Source organism: Rhamphochromis longiceps, linkage group LG9 (assembly GCF_057381845.1).
Source record: "Rhamphochromis longiceps isolate RC_006_pf linkage group LG9, R_longiceps_female_GT1.1, whole genome shotgun sequence".
Classification (NCBI taxonomy): Eukaryota; Metazoa; Chordata; class Actinopteri; order Cichliformes; family Cichlidae; genus Rhamphochromis; species Rhamphochromis longiceps.
In genome coordinates, this window is record NC_140565.1 from 25,610,547 (window position 1) to 25,628,191 (window position 17,645).

Here is a 17,645-nt window from a genome sequence, read left to right on the forward strand (position 1 = left end):
TTTATAAGGAGCAAACTTAGCAAATCACCACCAAAAGACACATTTGATGCTCTTGATCCTCATCAATTAGCTTTCAGTCAAATTTTCTTTAAAGAGAGACAAAGCTTTGGAAAAGCGAATGTTTCATGTGGGCAAAGTAGCCACTGTTTTGTGAAAATTACAAAAATAAGTGCATCCGATTTCGTGACAGAATCATTGTGCTTTACATAACACAGACTTTGAAAACTAAATTTAGATTTTAAAAGTACATTCATCAAGGAAAAACAAAAAAATGAGAAAGCAAAAAACAACAACACAATAAATAAATAAAAACTCACTTGAGGGTAAGGCTTCATTAGCCACTACAGCATAACACACATGAACACCAAATTCAGGTTTTGACAGGGAAGAAGAATGCATTAACTAAAAAAAGACAACACATCTCTGATTTTACATCATTAATTCTGATTAGGTTTTTAAATTGTCAGTCTTGACTCTGACAGCGTTGTAGGAGTTCAAAGCCACATGAGTGAAGTATTATTGTTGGTACAGAATTATTCATGGATAAATAAATAAAAACTGGAGTTGAATATAAAAATACATTTGGTTATCAGGTTTGTGTGGTTGTTGTTTGCTCACATTTGACTGACAGTGGCTGAGCTGTGTAGGCAAACAGCTCACCAACTCTTCCCTCACTTTTGATATAAATGCATTTAAAAACATGATGCATAGTGCATGACATTGCCTAGAGAAATATGAAAACAGTTTCAACTTTGACAGATTATTTTATACATTAAGAGAAAAAGCTTCATTAAATGATGCACAGTAGCAATATCTGTAAAACAAATGCAAACCAGCAGGATGAATTCACGGATTTTGTCTGTTCCTACCTGTCTTTGGCTCCACTGAGAAATACGGATGTCCATGTTCGATGCTGTAAACCACCCTGGCACTGTTCCCGTATGTTGGGTCATCTGCGTCTGTGGCTACCACTTGCACTACCATGGTTCCTGTGAGCAGACAGCCCTTCATTAGTTTCCAAGACGGCATCAAGAAGCCAAGACAAACAGAGCTAAATGTGGAAACAGTCATCATATCAACAGCCCTGTGACCAACTCAGTTTGAAGGGAGTTGTGGGGGGTTGGTGGTAATGGTGGTGAGAGGGTCCTGATCTGACTGGCTCTTGCAAAACAACTGACACTCTTAATTATTTCCATAATTTGCAGGGATGCTGCAGCAAGATTAAAGTGTAACTCCAAGCCTGTAGAGATCATTTCAGTGCCATTTTTTTTCTCAGTGTGCCTGGTGCAGATCAGTTAGCAGCATCTTTCCTGGTAACTTCAATCTGTTCTAATTCATCAGCCAAATGGGGTCTGCAACCCATCTGTGCATGTTAAAGAGGCACTTCACCCCATCAAAAAAGACAAAGCTAAATTACTATTCACATCATCCCACAGCAATCCAAAAACTGCAACTTTTTTTTTTTGCTTTAGAAAGGAGTTTAAAGTCGTCCTGCAGCAATGTCATTGGAAGGCACTGTACCTCTCTGTGGTACTAATTAGGATTCAATGACACCTAGTACATTAAAGAATTTTACAACAATTTCTGGAGGATTTATGTCAAATTCCTATGCTCCATTCAAGACCGGTTGTGGACATAATGGACATGAAGTTGTTCTTAATATACTACTTTGCAGTCTGCCTAGAGGACACATGCGAGAGGTGACCTTGTTGCATGGTGGCTATCGCTATGTCAGCGCAGAAATTTCATGCCTGAGATTTAAAGCTCTGACATACAGTGAAATACAGAGAGATTAACCTGTAGCTGACAGGCTCAATCAGCATTATGTGAACCTGTTTGGCTAAGACTCGAATGTTGAGTAACAGATGCTTGTTTATCTGTAAATCCCCAGGTTTGAGCAAAGCAATTGCCAAAAGTTATACAAAAAATAAGTTACACTTCTCATTTGAAATTTGACTGACTTTGTACATCTGTGCTTAGGCCTACATGCTGCAGCATGCATATGCAATTTGTGATTATACTCCTGCACAATAACCCCACAATTTATTCACAGTCATGTGCAATATTTACGAGTTTTCTTGTTATTTTTTTATTGTTGTGAATCCTATTGCATTCACTTTGTGTAAAAACTGTAGCTAAAGTTTGATATGGGTAGAGAATCTTAACTCTGCGTGTTATAAAAGTTGCATTTTCTGACTGTGATTCTAAAAAAAACAACAAAAAACCTTACATTATCCAGTGGAGTTTTGCAGATAAAGTTATAAACACCCAGACATAAAGCCTCACTTTGTAACAGAGCCCAGAATTCGCCCTCCTCAAAGACCCCAAACTTCCGTTCATCCTACAAGAAGGACATTTGTTTTCAAACTCAACTGTGAACTCTGCTGACAACTGACAACTGTTGTTTCTGCGTGCAGTACAGTATTGTCCTCTCCCACACTTCCTCTAAGGCAAACGAGAAGACATCGCACACGGCTCCTTGTGCACTTTTCTTTAAATGTGCCCACTGAACGAGGTTGATGTGACTTGAGCTGACAGCCGTGGCTCGGGAGGTAAAGCAGAAAAGCGTCTGAAGATTTCTCAGAGAAAACATAATCAGCGACAATCAGTGCCAATCAATTTCAATAGGTCATTCATTATGGTATAAATGAACCCTGTTGTTCCAACTGGGCTCATTAAATGGGTGCAGGTTTGGGGTTTTTTTCAGGCAAAATCATTTTATGCTGAAAAATTGATATCCATTTGATAATGGAGAGGAAAAGGCATTTAATAAATTGTGAAATGACCAAAAACAACCTTTACGGTTCAGGCTATTTTTCGCTGTTAGACTATACGTCAGTGTTGGTCTTAAAGCTGACGCCTACAGCAGTCTCACACTTGGCAGTGGTGAAATCATCAAGAATAGAAATTGTTAAAATAACCTTGAAAAAACACCGTTCTCCACAAGTGTAGCTTTTTTTCAGTTTGTCACATGAATGCTTGAATATCTCACTTTAATGGCTAGCTGAACATATCTGGCAAAGCCTGTATTGTAGCAAACAGAAAGTGCTGTCTTACAAGTTGGTGATATTTTACTTTGAAGCAAACATCCTAATAAAAATCTCACTTTCTAACATGAGATGTATTTTACAGGCTTTTACAGAATGAAGTGATCACGGAAATTGAAGATTAGAGTCCCCCATTCTGGCCATAAAGCTGAATTAACAGGCTCTGGCCCTGGATGTGAACAATATAACAGTAAAAAAAAAAAAAAAAGCTTGGTGAAGCTGGAGAAGTTATCACCAGGCTGGTTGTAGAAGGACACCTAGATTATATCATCACCTCTTAGTCATGACAGGTTATATTACAGGTAGTTTAAAACACCAAGGTCAAAGGATGATTGTATGAAAGAGAACTCAGGCAACGTCTGAATCTTTATTACAGGATGATAGTTAAAAACACTTCACAGAGGGTGTGGTGGACGCCGCCGTAAATTAACTTTCAATATGGACTCGCATGGAGCACTTTTAAAGTTTCCTCTTTTTTTCAGATGTTTTCCACAGCTTGTTTGCCCTGCGAGTCCACCAAACATCCTGTTCTAACAATATTGTCAGCATGAAAGGTAATATCATCTGGGTGAGCTGGATGTCAGAGAGAAAGAGAAAAAAAACTGATGAACACCCCGAAAATTTTAACAGATTCTTTCAGCTCCACCAGGCTGTCGTCTGCTACTCAATTTCCCCTGTCAGTGTCCTTTCAATATTTGTCCATCTTCATCGACGTGATGGATCAGATCTTCACCCTTGTTATTTATCCCCTGCAGCTGTGTACAAAACAAGTTTCCTAATCAATTCCGTATTCTCGGCGAGCAACTGTCATCTGCCAGTAATGAAAATAAATGCGGCGTGCTTAATCTGGAGCGGAGACCAATATTCTTCAGACACTTGCGTGTACAGGTTGCAAGCAACTGTCAAGTGCAATATCCACTTTCCGACTGCAAGCACACAATGCAAAGGTTTGACAGTGACCCAAAACGTGTGTTGGAACTTTTGCATTAGTACAAATGAAGGACCGTCTTAGGAATATAAATATACTTTTATTTAAAGCGAAAAGGTGAAAAAAACCCATCAGAAACAATTGTGCGATGTGGAAGTACATACAGGATATTAGAAGAATCAATATTAAAATGTTTCATTAAAGCCCAGTCGTTCTGCAATGCCTCCATGAGTACTCAAAGCTGCCGCAGTTGATTAAGTTGATTGTATTCATGCACATTCACACCTGCTCCCCACTGTTTCAGATGAGCAGGGACTATTGATTAGAGTTGGGTTCACATTTATTCCTAACTACAAAAGCAAAAATGAGTTACAAGACTTTAAAAGAAAGTTACCGAGTGCCTGCTGATTTCTATGCATGTTTTAACATTGTTAGGAAGCAAATACATTCCCTACATTCCCTCTACAGCTGTACTACCATAATATCCACCATATTTTCATTGTGTCCAGTTTTCATCACTGTTTTATTATATTTTACGAGACTGTGTTATATTCAGAGGTGTTTCTAATATTTTGCCTGCCTAATATGTGTTGCTGGAGAGAACAAAAAAAATAATGTGATACACTTCTTGGTTAAATAATTATCATAGTGTCAAATTTACACATTGTCACTGTCAAGTAAAAGTGAACATTAAGAGCTTTGTAAAAACAGTTATGACAGATATGCTGCATTGTAGTTAACAAAGATTAAGCGTGTGTACCTCAGTGAATATTTTTACCACGCAATTAAGCACTTCCACTTGCAGTGACAAAAAGAAGAAAGAAAAAAATCAACTTTCCCTAAACCGCAGCACCTTTTTCATTTCAAGAATTAAAATGACTATTCCATCCATGATCTCTGCTCTCGTGAATTCGGCAGGAACTGTGACAGCTGGATATAGGACTGGTGAGTAGTAAATTCAAGAGCTGTGGCCTTGGGGTGACATTACATTCTCTATGCTTGTAATGAGCCCTCAAACGGCTCCTTTGGCCTTTCGCTGTGCAGCGGGAGAGAGCCAGGCCTCACGATTGTCACACCTCCAACTGTCCTCAAGCTCTCTTGTCTTTTATTTGACATCCCAGCCATGATTAAGACAAAAGCCCTGAGAGATCCTCAGGCCACAGGGTCACACTGTGCATGGACGAGCACTGCTTCTAATTACTTTAATTAATTAAATTCATGATTTCCTCTAAATTGAACCCATTCATCAAGGGTGCAAAGCTGTGACCATTAATGATTTAAAGACATCTATAAAGGAATTATTGAAGACAGGAGGTGCTTCGCCCTTTCCCGTTCTTTACTGCATTGATAATTGCTTTGAGCAGATATTTACAAAAGGGAGGCAAAGCATTATTCTCCTGTTGTTCTCGCAACTCGTGATGAAGACCTTTACAGGAACTGGCAGAGTAAATAAAGTGCTCGGGTGGAACGTGCAGTTCACCGATTCTGGTGTGAATACATCCTTCTAGTAAGTTGCTGTTATCACCGGTTGGGCACGAGACTCAAAGCCCTCGTACTCTAATCCTCTGGTTCCTTAAGCCTGTGCTCTGTACCCCCCATTGACAGTCAGCTGTGTAATCCTTCGGAGATCTCTGTGCCTGTGCTGTAAGCAAAGCAGAGCCTCCCTTGGAACGGCTCCCGGTGCCACTGTATGCCTTCTGAAATTTCCATTTTGACTTTGAACACTCTGGAAATAGCCTTTGTTTTTTTTTTTTCTAATTTACATTTGCATGGCAACAAGCACGTTTGAAGCACTGAGGTGATCCTAACCAGCAATGAGTTTGCTCAGCTGTCTATGTACTGCTCGAGGTAAAAACTATAAAAATCTCCATCCACATATCAATCACATACAGCAAAGCATACGGGAAAGGGTTCTCGAACCAAGTGATCAATCCACAAAGTGCTATCACCAGAGCTCCCCACAGCTCCATGTTCCTGTTTAGCTTCTTTCAGCTCATTATTTTGCTTATCTGGCCCACAAGCTCACTGCTGTGCTTCATTCTCAGAGTTTTCATTGCATAATTTGTACACTGTGAACTTCCAAAAAGAGAAAAAAAGAAAAGAAAACACTCTAAAAACGACTGTGCACAAATGCTAGCACAAGCTGATAACAGACATAAAGCAGTATAGCAGTGTATAAGTATCCAATCATATCAGTGTAAAAAGTGCCCCTGAGTGGCCAAAAGCACAATTCATTGCAGATTTAATGAACCATCTAACCCCATGTTTTAACTGAAACATGTCCACTACATATTAAAAAACAATGCATTCAAACCCAGAGCTTTCTCGCCCACCTGCCTGCAGTTACAGCTTGCACAATAACACTCCTACTTACAGCCTTGACAGCGTTTCAGTGATGCTACCCAGTGTGTGATGCTCACTCTTTTTAATTATGTACAGAATTTCCTCAATTTTCTCTGGGAAAAAAGGTCACAAACCGCCACTCCATATTACCCTTTTGGTAGCAATGACACTAAAATGGGTTTATGGTGTTTTATTACAAATTTTGCATTTAATTTACTGACTGAAAAAAAGTTGATAGTCTTTGGCCAACACATTCTCAAGCAGGTTGTGTAGATTGTGTAATTAATTTGACATAAAATGACTTTTTACACTTTAGGCATAAAATCATGTCAAACTTTGTGTTTGTAATTTTTAATCAACTGAAAAGCTCAGGTCACCTTTTCAGTCATCTGACGCCCAGGTTCATTTCTGTCTCCATCCCAGCACTCACAGCTCACTTGTGATTAGACCACAGCTCCCAGCATGCCTTGGAGTGCCTTGGGAACCCCTAGGTGAAGCTGGAGGAAGTTAAGGGTGACTGTGCTGCTAAGCATGCCGTGTTGCCACAGTGAATTGCAAAAGTAATGGCTGGGCAGAAATGTATTCATCAGGATCAGATGTTTTTCAGAGAAATGTTCAGCAGGAAGGTACTGGGAGGTACTGGCTGCAATGAACTCTGAGTCCAATTTGTGGAAAAAATGCCTATGGCCTTCAAGCCTGATTCAGACCTTAAGTTTGCCCGAGTTAGCTTTCAAACATGAGTCACTCATCAACATTTCTAAGCCTAGAGGTCTGCTTTGGCATATGTGAATATGTGAATATCTGAAATAAAACAAGCTCTAAAAATATTCTAAATCCTAAATATCCCAAATATTAATTTTATTTATTGTTATTTATTTTATTGTTTTTTTAAATTTTAGGTCAGTATAAACCAGACATGCTCTAGACATTAAATATATGGAGGTCACTTTTTCTTACTGCATTCCTAACACACCTGCTAAGATGAATGGCCTCAGGATGTTGTTGCCACTCATTTGCATTTACTTGCATTTTGAACCTGAGCAGGACCTGTCTGAAACCTTGAAGGAAATCTTGACCACACAGCTTACAGACAGGGGCTGATATGATAGCACCCTCAAGGAGTGTTTTTTAAACAGATAAAAGGAATACCTGTTGCAATAAATGCTAATGTGATCAATAGAATATCAATTGAGTCCTTAGGAGAGGTATTATTGTGCAGTATAATGTTTTTACCTGTGCTTGCTTTAGATATACCAATGCTGGTCTGTTAATCTGCAGACTACTGTAGTTGGTCAGCTGTTCTGTAGAAGCACACTTTTTTTCAGATATCCTGTGGAGGTTACAGGAATTCTGGGGTATTCCCATGGGATTCAAGGGAGTCAATTCTCAATTACTATTCGACTTGTAAATGTACAGGACTGGAAAAAAGTCAGCACTCAAGAAGAAAAAGGTAATGGATCGGGAGTGGGGAGGGGGCTTGATAGTATGTGCAGCCTTTTTCTAGCTTTTAAAATCTTGTGCTTCTAGCATCACTAGTTATTAGTTGTATTTCAATAAAACCTGATCAGGACATTCCTAAATCCCAGAAGGATCGGTGATATCAGCAGTGGTTACTCTCTGATGCGTCACAAATCAGCAAAAATTGTCTTAATGTGCGACACAGATTAGTACAGAGATCCTTGGTTCCCAGAAGATTTATGCTGATGGATTGATGAGTCTTTTCATTTTTGGTTTTAATCAAAATGTTTTCACTGATTAATTAACATGATATCATGACTGTCAGGTTCTACATATAACCGTTTGTGATGAGTTGACTTTTTCTCTTGTGCAATCATCAAGTTAAAATTTTGTTTATGCTAAAACCTGCTGGTATTAGCGCTACATGATACCTATGGAATATATAAAAATAAAGGCAAGCTTTACTGAGTGGCCTAAGAGAAATGGTTTTAGTTTCTTAGTCTTCGTGCATCATCCTGCTTTTTGAAGCTTTAAAAAATGAACAGCGAGGCATGCATGACCTTATTCGTCAGGATCACAGCAGAAAAGGAGAAAGAAGCCAACAGACCAGTGCGCTGTGGCCAAGGTATTACCAAATCAAGGTAATTTAACCTGGATCTCATTTGATGTGGAGCCCATGAACAAGAAGGGCTTCATACTGGTTAAATTATATTCAGTATGATTAGTATGTAGTCAGTCTTACAAACTGAACATGCTGGACTCAAATTAATATTGCACACGTTCCAAATCCCCCCCTCCACCCACCCCTCACGACCTAAACACTGGGAGAGATGAAGACGAATTCAGTGAGGTGGAAAATTATCAAAGGCAGATGTTGGAGCAAGGACAAGTCAAAGAGAAAGCAAGAGTAAGAGAGAGAGACTTGAAGAGTGCGCGGAGAGGGGGGGAAATGACTTGTTTGGTTATGCCAGTGCAGGGACGAATAATAGTTCATCCAATATACAGGTTTTTCTTTTCCACATGATGTGAATTTTTCATAGACTCCACACAGGTGTACAGATAATTAGCTCTTGTGGGTCTTCATGGAGAACCGAGACTATCACACTGTTCACAAAGAAAAGCACTGTGTACTGCATTAATAGGTGACCACTTTTAACTTACTTTACAATTCTTACTTACAATGTTATATCACTTTTAACACTTTGGTTATTAACCTTCAATCGATTATGTGTAAAAGAACTAGAGTAACTTACCTAAGGGTGACATCTCCGGTACTCCTGCCAGGTATGGTCCATCAGGAAACTTGGGCTCATTGTCATTGATGTCCTGGACTTTGACCACAAATTCAGATCTGGGTTCCACAGGCAAATTGGTGAGTCGGTCTACAGCTTGAGCTTGAAGGGTGTAGTAAGCCTGAGCCTCTCGATCAAGCCGCTTTGTGGCATGGATGTCTCCCGTGTTCTCATCAATGGTGAAGATGGAGGTGGCACCCTCACCAGAGAGCACGTACTTCACCTTGCCATCTCCTTTGTCCACATCTGAGTGTAGCTGTCGAAAGGAAAAAGAACCGGAGTTTAAATGCAGCCACACCAGACTGTAAACGTTTGAGTGGTGATGCTGGACTGAAGAATGATGTGAGCGCTTCTGGTTTAAAGGATACACAAAATCTTGCATTAAATAATTATTAAACAAGTGAGGATGATGCTTCATTCTCCATTTTTAGCAAGATAATGCGAGTATTTTATTTCCCTAAAAAAGAAACATTCTTCTTTTAAGCTTTTCTAAAACTCCCTTGTTCTTGTGCCCTTTTATAAATGTCCCATTCCCCTTTCCATAGTTTCAAATGCAAACCACCTCCAGTAAATAGCAGTTAATAGCAGCAGGAGACACATTTGATCAAAGGGCAGCTAACACAGACAGTGATACAGTATTGCTTCTAATGTTCTCCTCGTTTGATCCTTTAAAGAGTAAAAATAGCCAGAATCACAACACAGCCACCGCCTTTAACCCTTTGTGCGAAGAGATTTTGTCAGATTACATCATGGCTTTAAAATCATCATTGTTCCAGTGCAGACTGACAGCTTGAAAAGTGGCTTGAAAGTTAATTGGTGGTTAACATGTAGTTAATGTGCAGCATGTCAATCACAATTTCATACTCATTACATTGTTTGGCACCAGGAACAGAAAAAGTGGAAATGTAGATAGCAGTTTTTTAATTTCGTTTTTTATTTATTTATTTAAATACAGCTGTGCAGTGAACACAGATAATAGGAGAGAACCAAACAGAGCTTAGGTTGCACTGAGGTTCAAACAGCGACATGAAAGCACAGTAAATCACTCCCAGTTCTTTAATGGTTTTAAATCAGTCTAAACATTCGTCTGTTTGCCTCTGGTCACTGCTTTTATTATCACATAAATCTGGGCTTACTGTCAAAGCTAATGATAACTTTAGCCACACAACATACAAATACTAATGATTTTCCTGTAGATTTGATACGCTGCCTTTAAATCCTAAAACAAATCTACTGGGTTTTCAGTTCCTCGGATGCTGCAAGTGTATGGAAACTCTTGTTTTTGTCCTTGTAGCCAACAACAGAACATATAGCTTGCTTTGCTTGTGGCCGAGACATCGCTAAAGTTAGAGTAAGAGAGGCAGGCTGCTGCTGGTCGTTTGGTATTTAAAAGGCTGAGTCTCTAAGCCACAAGTGAAGACTGGTTCTTGTCCCTTTTGACATCACAGAGCGCTCATTCAGAGACGCACTTTATAATATGTAGAGAAGGGAAATAAATATATACCGTGTACATTTTTAGACATGTCTGGGATTCTTAATTATGTTCAAAGAAAATTAAAAAGCGGAAATCACATAATATGCTCCTCTATTAGACTTTGCAAACAACAAATGCAGCTATAAAATGTCTTTAAAACATTCAGTATTTAATCCGTACAAATATTCACTGTCATGTTGCTACAAATATGTACAAACAGCGCAAGCAAACACATCATGTTTATTGGATAAACATTCAAATCAGATCAAAAGATCAAAACATGCACCATTTATGCATGAATTATGGTACCAAATCCCACCATGATTTGCATTCTGCTGCAAATAATGGAATGAAATGAAACGCTGCCTTTTACTGTAATGACAGTGTGACTTCCTAACTAATGTAATGGTCATTACAAACAAAACTAGCAATTTTCCATTAAAACCCCAGCAATAACAAGCTCATCTGACATCAAAAATGTACTACAGTGGTTACAAAATGTGTTCATTTAATGTGTGTTGAATCAATAAAACAACAATGATGCACCAAATGGATTCGTGTTTTTCACACATTTTCTGACCAAAAATCTGTCATTAGGGCTGAGATGAATGGCTCCACTGGAAACATTAATCATCTCATTTTTTTTTGCCAAAGACATATACAAAGCTCTCTAAACGTGGTTCACGAAACTGCACGGGGAATTGTGACGCTCCAATCGAATCCCTTTTTCTGTATGTCAGGTGAAGAGATGCCAGAATTCCAGTGCAAAAACAACAGCGTGTTAAAGTTATATGGAGTGAAATTAGGACTCAGGGTTTCCATTATGCACTTCTTTATATCTTTTTTCCTTTTTGACATAAAACAAAGACAGATGATTTTATAGACGTGACTGTTCTAACTGGAATTGGTGACGAGACATCTGGATGTTCAACCTTAGATCACGTTTGCAGGTTCCTCTTGTTGCCATTTAAAGCATACAAAGTGTGGCTTTAAGTTTATCCACTAGCAAAAAGGATTTGACAGGATTATGTCTTCTGAGGATAAATAGCAAGAGCTGAGGTCATGTACCAAGAGTCGTGCTGTCAGATCCGTCCTGTTTAATGATCATACAAACCATCCGTCTTTAAATCTAGTCGTGCACCAAACATTGAGGACGATACTTTTAAATCAAACCGTTGTTCACCTCACAGCATGTGGGCTAAAAGAAAGTTTGATTGGTGGAGTAGCTAGAATGGGTATTAATAGGACTTGTTGTGACGTTGCATAGACAGAATACTGTACACCTTTACAGAGAAGATAGACAAACTACATGTTTTATCAAGGTACCTTTGTAGTTACCGCGGCAACATTCTGCTTATGACAGCGTTTTAATCTCCGAAGAGCAAGTCGAGACTTTAAAGATGACTTAAAGACCCTTTCTCAAAGTACAACTCCAACAAAATATTCCTTAAACACTTCTGGAGAAAGAAATTCAAATTATCAGGACAAGTAACCAGTCCTGAAAAATCCCGTTTGAAGTTAGAGCTGCGTGATGGACATCCACTCCACATCCACACAGCACTGATGTGTGTTTTAGGGGAAGGCATTAGTTAGTTGGAGTTTAGTAACGGGCAGACTGACCTTTTTTGCTATAAGTATTTAGGACAGTGGATATTTCTGCCTTTACTTCATCATCTTTGACATGACAGAACATCTGATTCTTGATATTCAGTGTTTAAAAGTGTATACGAAAAAGTTGTGGCAGTAATGAACGCACTTCAAGTCTCAACCTAAATCTTGAGAACAATAATATCAGCTACGTCTGGGTTTTGTCTGTCTGTGTTTTTGGTCCAGCTTCCTTTCTCTGCAAAAGACTGGAGACAAACAGCTTCTGAAAAGTATTAGGTACACAATGGCAATGATTGCAAGATAAACTGCTGCTTTAGTCAGCGAGTACTGCACTTATATAAAATCGAAGGACTCAAGCTTTGAAAACACAAGAGCTCTTAATGTAGCTGTCCTGTATCTTTCATTAATGTCTCTGCCCTTTGAAATGCTCACTTCATTTAAACTCCATACCCTAATTTGTAGCATATGATCAGACAACCTTGATGGTATTTCTATAACATCAGATTTACTTTCAGAGCTACAGGATATATCAGAAAAGTGTGTTTCTTGATACTGTAGAGTTGGTTTTCTTGGAAGAAGTAAACTTCGGATTCTTACAGCCAGAGCCAAAGCCGTATTGAAATGACAGAATATCAAAAGTCATGCTCAAAATTGTGACATGAGATAGAACAGCTGTTCACTTGACTTCTTGGCAATATACCACATCATCACGTTTTACTGTGCTGACCTTCTCCTTCTACAGTTAGGTCTAAAAGTATATGGACAGTGAAATTTTGTTTCTGTACACTGGCAGAGTGCTTTTAAATCAAGCAACCAAGATGTGATTGAAGTGCAGACTTGAGTGTTTAATTTAAGGGGGTGAAAAAAAAAGTATTTTATTAAGAGTCCACAGCAATTTTCACATCATTCTTTATGCTGTCCTCCATTAGAGGCTCAAAATAATATGAAGGAACTAACATAATTTCAAATACAAGGATTGTTTTTGATATTTGGATGAAATCATTTGCAGGCTGTCAACATCACTAAATGCTGGTTTCCTCCTGCCAGGTCTTTACTGCAGCCAACTTCAGCTGTTGCTTACTTGCAGGTCTCTTTTGCTTCAGTTTTATCTTCAGGTACTGAAAAGTACACCATTTGCTGTTAATGAAACCTGGACATAAACATCTCATGTCAGGTAAAACTCTATCAAAGTAAATTTAAAATACTGTTTATATGTGCAAGAAAAGGACTATTCAACATCGTCTATTTCTATTTCAGTGTTAATCAATTCCTAGAGACCTATAGCAGGTTTGCTGTTCATGTCAGAACACTGGTATCCTTTAAGACCTTGTTGTCCAATTGGACGTAAGACATAGCTTTTGTCCTCGTTTTAAAGATAAAATTGAACTAAATCTTTATTTAAATAGCTTTACAGCTGCTTGTTGCAGATTCAGCAATACCTCCAAAAATGTAGTGAACACCAATATAAATCTCTCACAAAGTGGCTGTGCAAACTCCAAAGAGAAACTCCTTGCAGTGACTTTTGGTAGAAATGACCTGATCAACTTCTGCTCCTCCTCAATCTGAGATACATCACGTGAAATCTCCTTGTCAGCATCCTTGTCAGACTGGTCTGTTTCCTCCAGGAGCCTGACCTTAAAGTGATACTGAAAATGCACATTCCCAATGACAGCCAGAAAACAGCTAGAGCACTTTGCATCCCTGAGGAAATTTTCTCCATGCTTAGCAAAATTCCCCTGCGGTGCTTCTTTACTAGTTTCATAAACTCCACCAGAGAAATGAGTAAGCTTCAAAAATAGTTTCCCGGCATATCTTCCTCTTAGATAACGTGACATGTAGGTTGAGGAATTCTTCCCTTGTATGATCCCCAGCTGAGATCAGCAGCTAACTATCAATGATGAAAAAAGTCAGGGCAAAGCCCTGGCCTCTACCTTCTAGAGCCGTCTGATGGTTCGCCAGAACTTCTTTGATGCTACAAAACTTTTAATATCCTTACCGCACCTGACCCAGAGCTCAAGACCAGAAAAAGTACAGTTACTGTACTTTCCCTTGCAGCAACAGAGAAAAATGTTTTTCAGCACTTTAATATATATATATATATATATATATATATATATATATATATATATATATATACATATATATATGTATATATATATATGTATATATATATATATATAGAGAGAGAGAGAGAGAGAGATAAGCGTAGTTGAGTAGACAATAATGAAACTCGTCTTTCAATTTATCTGTAAATGTCAACATCTCATTACGGTATAAATAACAATGGTATTTCAGCACTCAAGGGTAGAGAATGATTAGGTCAATATTATTTCGGTGGTGCTGACGGAGTATAAGCTTAAGAGAGGATATAACACCAAAGGTCTTTTATTAATGGAATCCATCAGCCTGCTGATGGATTCAGCACTGAGGCCATGATGATTGCAGTGGCTGCGTCCTCAGGCCTAAGCATGCATATGTCACCCCTCTTATGGAGCCTACTGTGTTTATTCACCATCTCCTGCTGTCAGGAACAAACCTAAGGTAAATTATCAGTCTTGGGGAGAGTCAACATTTAATCTCGAGGAAGCCATCCGTAGCAGTTTGTTTCCGGTAAATGCCATGGACAAGAAGGACAAAGCAGACAGGCCACAAAGTATGCAAGCAGGGTCGGGGGTCAAGCGCAGTATGTGGTCTTTTCAGTGCACTGTTTGGTTTGCAACATTTCCAGCTCTGTTTGCAAAAGAAGAAGACAGAAGAGTCCAGCGTTTGGCTCCACACACTCAGTCCAAAATTGCAGACTACATAAAAGATGTATTACTTTGGTGAAGGTTTTTAAAAGTACAGCCAAGTCAAATAATTTTTCTCTATCATTAATCGAATCCATTTTGCTGCTAATTTTCAGGTGCTTTTTGAAGTTTCAACTCTTGTTCCTTTCCCTCAGCACCATATTTGCTAAAATGTAAACTCCTGTTATTCTTTTCTTCGCTTCCCCCGAGGTGAGTGTAACACAGCATGCGGCACGGTGCTGCACGGCAGTGTAGCTCAAAGGCGCTCCCAGGGATTGTGAAGGAGGGGTGGGATCTGAACACGAACCCTTCTGAAATCATTGCTGACACTTATCATCACTTTGTATGCAGGCAGTTCTCCAGGGACCAGCCTGTTAGCTTTGTGTTTGCTTGTTTACCTTGTAGCAAGGGAGAAGGGTAAAAAGCATGAAAGAACCCATAACAACCCACTGATTCACGCTTGTCCTTTTACTAAAACTACTGCACAACATTTTCAAATTATTCTAGCATTTGAATTTTCATTTTCACCATTGAGTCAAACAAAAAAAAATGCATGTAGTGCTTGAATAATGTTTAATCCTTTTGTCCCCCCCCCTTCCCCTGTTTTGCTTATCTGTGTGCGATACAAAAAGAATACAAATATAAAGTCTCATAAAAGAAAATACAAATAAAAAGATGCATGTTTCAGGCTTTGGATGTTTTTTCAGAAGGTGTTTCTTCTATTCAGTGGACTGAACAACCTAAAATGGATATAAACATCAATACCTACAGGCAGCCTGTGAGCAATACTCAATCCTGTACACTTAAACAGCCTCAGCTGTTGCTCAAGAGCCCTTAATCAGGCATCGCCCTCAAGATATTTCACAGAGCTGCTTGAAGATCAGGGCTCAACAGGTTGTCTTCTAGCAAGGTAGTACAGTATCTCAAAAGTAAGAAAAATATGAAACACTGAAAACGGTGCACTCTGGCATTGTTTCCTGTTGAGAAACTGATGGTGCACAGGAAGCCTTAACCCACTACAAATCATATTCTACACAATAGCATAATTACAAACAGGAATTGCCATTAAATTAGCATTATGTCTGGACACTAAACACATGCTATATGTGAAACTAACAGGAGCTCAGAGTCATTAATGAAAGCATACGTGAAACTCAAATAAAATAAGTACACAGACAGGACAAAGGGCCTTTCTGGCAGGGAAAAAAGCTAAAAATGTAGACAGAGGCTTCAGTGTAGCTGTCACTGACATCAGCTCTCGACATGCTTGGCTTTTCATCTATTCACTCGGCCATGTTCTGGTGAGTAGCCATGGTGCTGTGCTTTGAGAGAGGCTCAGTAGTGCAGCCTCCCTTCTTTCATTTCAAATTGCGAGGTGGGGAATTAGCGATCGCCATGGAGAGACTGTTAGCTATCACACAGTGGCGTACAGATGCATGGGATCTGCGCCCCTGAAGTTGTTTCCTTATTGTGCTTAAGTATAATAAATGGTGTCTTCACATTAGTGTAAGTTTAACACATTTCCGTTATTAAGATAATTTCTGATTAGTTTGGTTTATTCTTTTAGTGCTGTTTTCAAGTTTTTGAGTGTTTTATTTGATTTTGCCAAGCCAGGCTCTTGGAAAGAATATAATAAATGTCACATCTTATCATGTGCATAGACCATATTTGTGTGAGTGTTAGTTGTGCAAAGAAATGTAGCTTTTTTTAAATTTGTCTCTTTTCATTATTAGAAAATTGTTCATAAATCAGCAGAATAAAATCGATGACTATAAACCTAAGACAAAATCTGACAGTAACATGTGTTCTGTATGACTCACCACTCAAGATAAATCCTTGACTTTTTATCAAAATTCACACTTTTTATGATTCTGAGAAAAAAAAACCCTCCAAATGCTGAGATTAAAATCAAAATGTTGACTTTTTTAAATCTCAGAATTCTTTTTTTCAAATTCTGAGAAAAATGTTAAAAGTCATGACTCTAATCCTATTCTGTAGTGACTCAACTCTAAAATAAAGTCTGAATTCTTTTCAGGAAGAATATTAGAAAAGCTGTCATTTTATGCTGAGGTAATGAGAGCATTTGTTGAAATATACCTGCGTACTCAGACCGAATGCCATGCAGCTTTCGTAGTTGGATCAGTTTTGGATTCACGGGAGAAGTAAGCTTGAATTTCTTTCTCTTTTGTACACTCGGGTCTCGCTAGTTACAACACAGCTAGCACAAAGGTGGTCTATTGGTTGTTTGTAGTAAATACATAGTGGCGTCACAATCAGATACAATTTATAAGAAGGGCAAAAGGCAAAAACATTTCCTTCACTTTCTGTCTGAACACACTTTTAAGATGGTTGAGTTGCCAGCTGTGTAAGAGATAAAAGCAGTTGCACTGTCAGTTGAGGGGAAAAGCTGAAGTGTGTATGTTGGCAGTGGCAGCAGTTGAAATATAAGCTGAAGTAACTGAAGTGTCAGTTTATTTTCCGTGAAAAAAACCAATACACGTTTTTATAAATTAGGAGAATTTCTCTTTTTTTCATTCATTCTATTTTCAAATAAGCTGATTCAAAATGGTACAAGAATGCTGTTTAATAGACTTCAGTCTGTACAAACAGATGCATGTGATGGCTTGACAGCAGGTACAAAGCAAGTGCAGACAGCTCTTTTAGAGGATAAATATAAAAAAGCTGAGAAGCAGTTTTCAGGGATACGGC

General features: G+C 38.7%; 1 protein-coding gene across 1 annotated transcript in view; it reads right to left on the reverse strand.

Annotated features, from left to right (window-relative positions):
• The window catches only part of LOC146662418 (cadherin-7-like), a 117,810-nt gene that overhangs the window by 63,162 nt on the left and 37,003 nt on the right, over positions 1-17,645 (reverse strand). Inside the window, exons 3-4 of the mRNA XM_085419041.1 lie at positions 9,030-9,324; positions 870-989 (exon numbers count right to left, since the gene is read on the reverse strand). Coding sequence (XP_085275167.1) covers positions 870-989; positions 9,030-9,324 — 415 coding nt within the window. The remainder of the gene's footprint in view (positions 1-869; positions 990-9,029; positions 9,325-17,645) is intronic.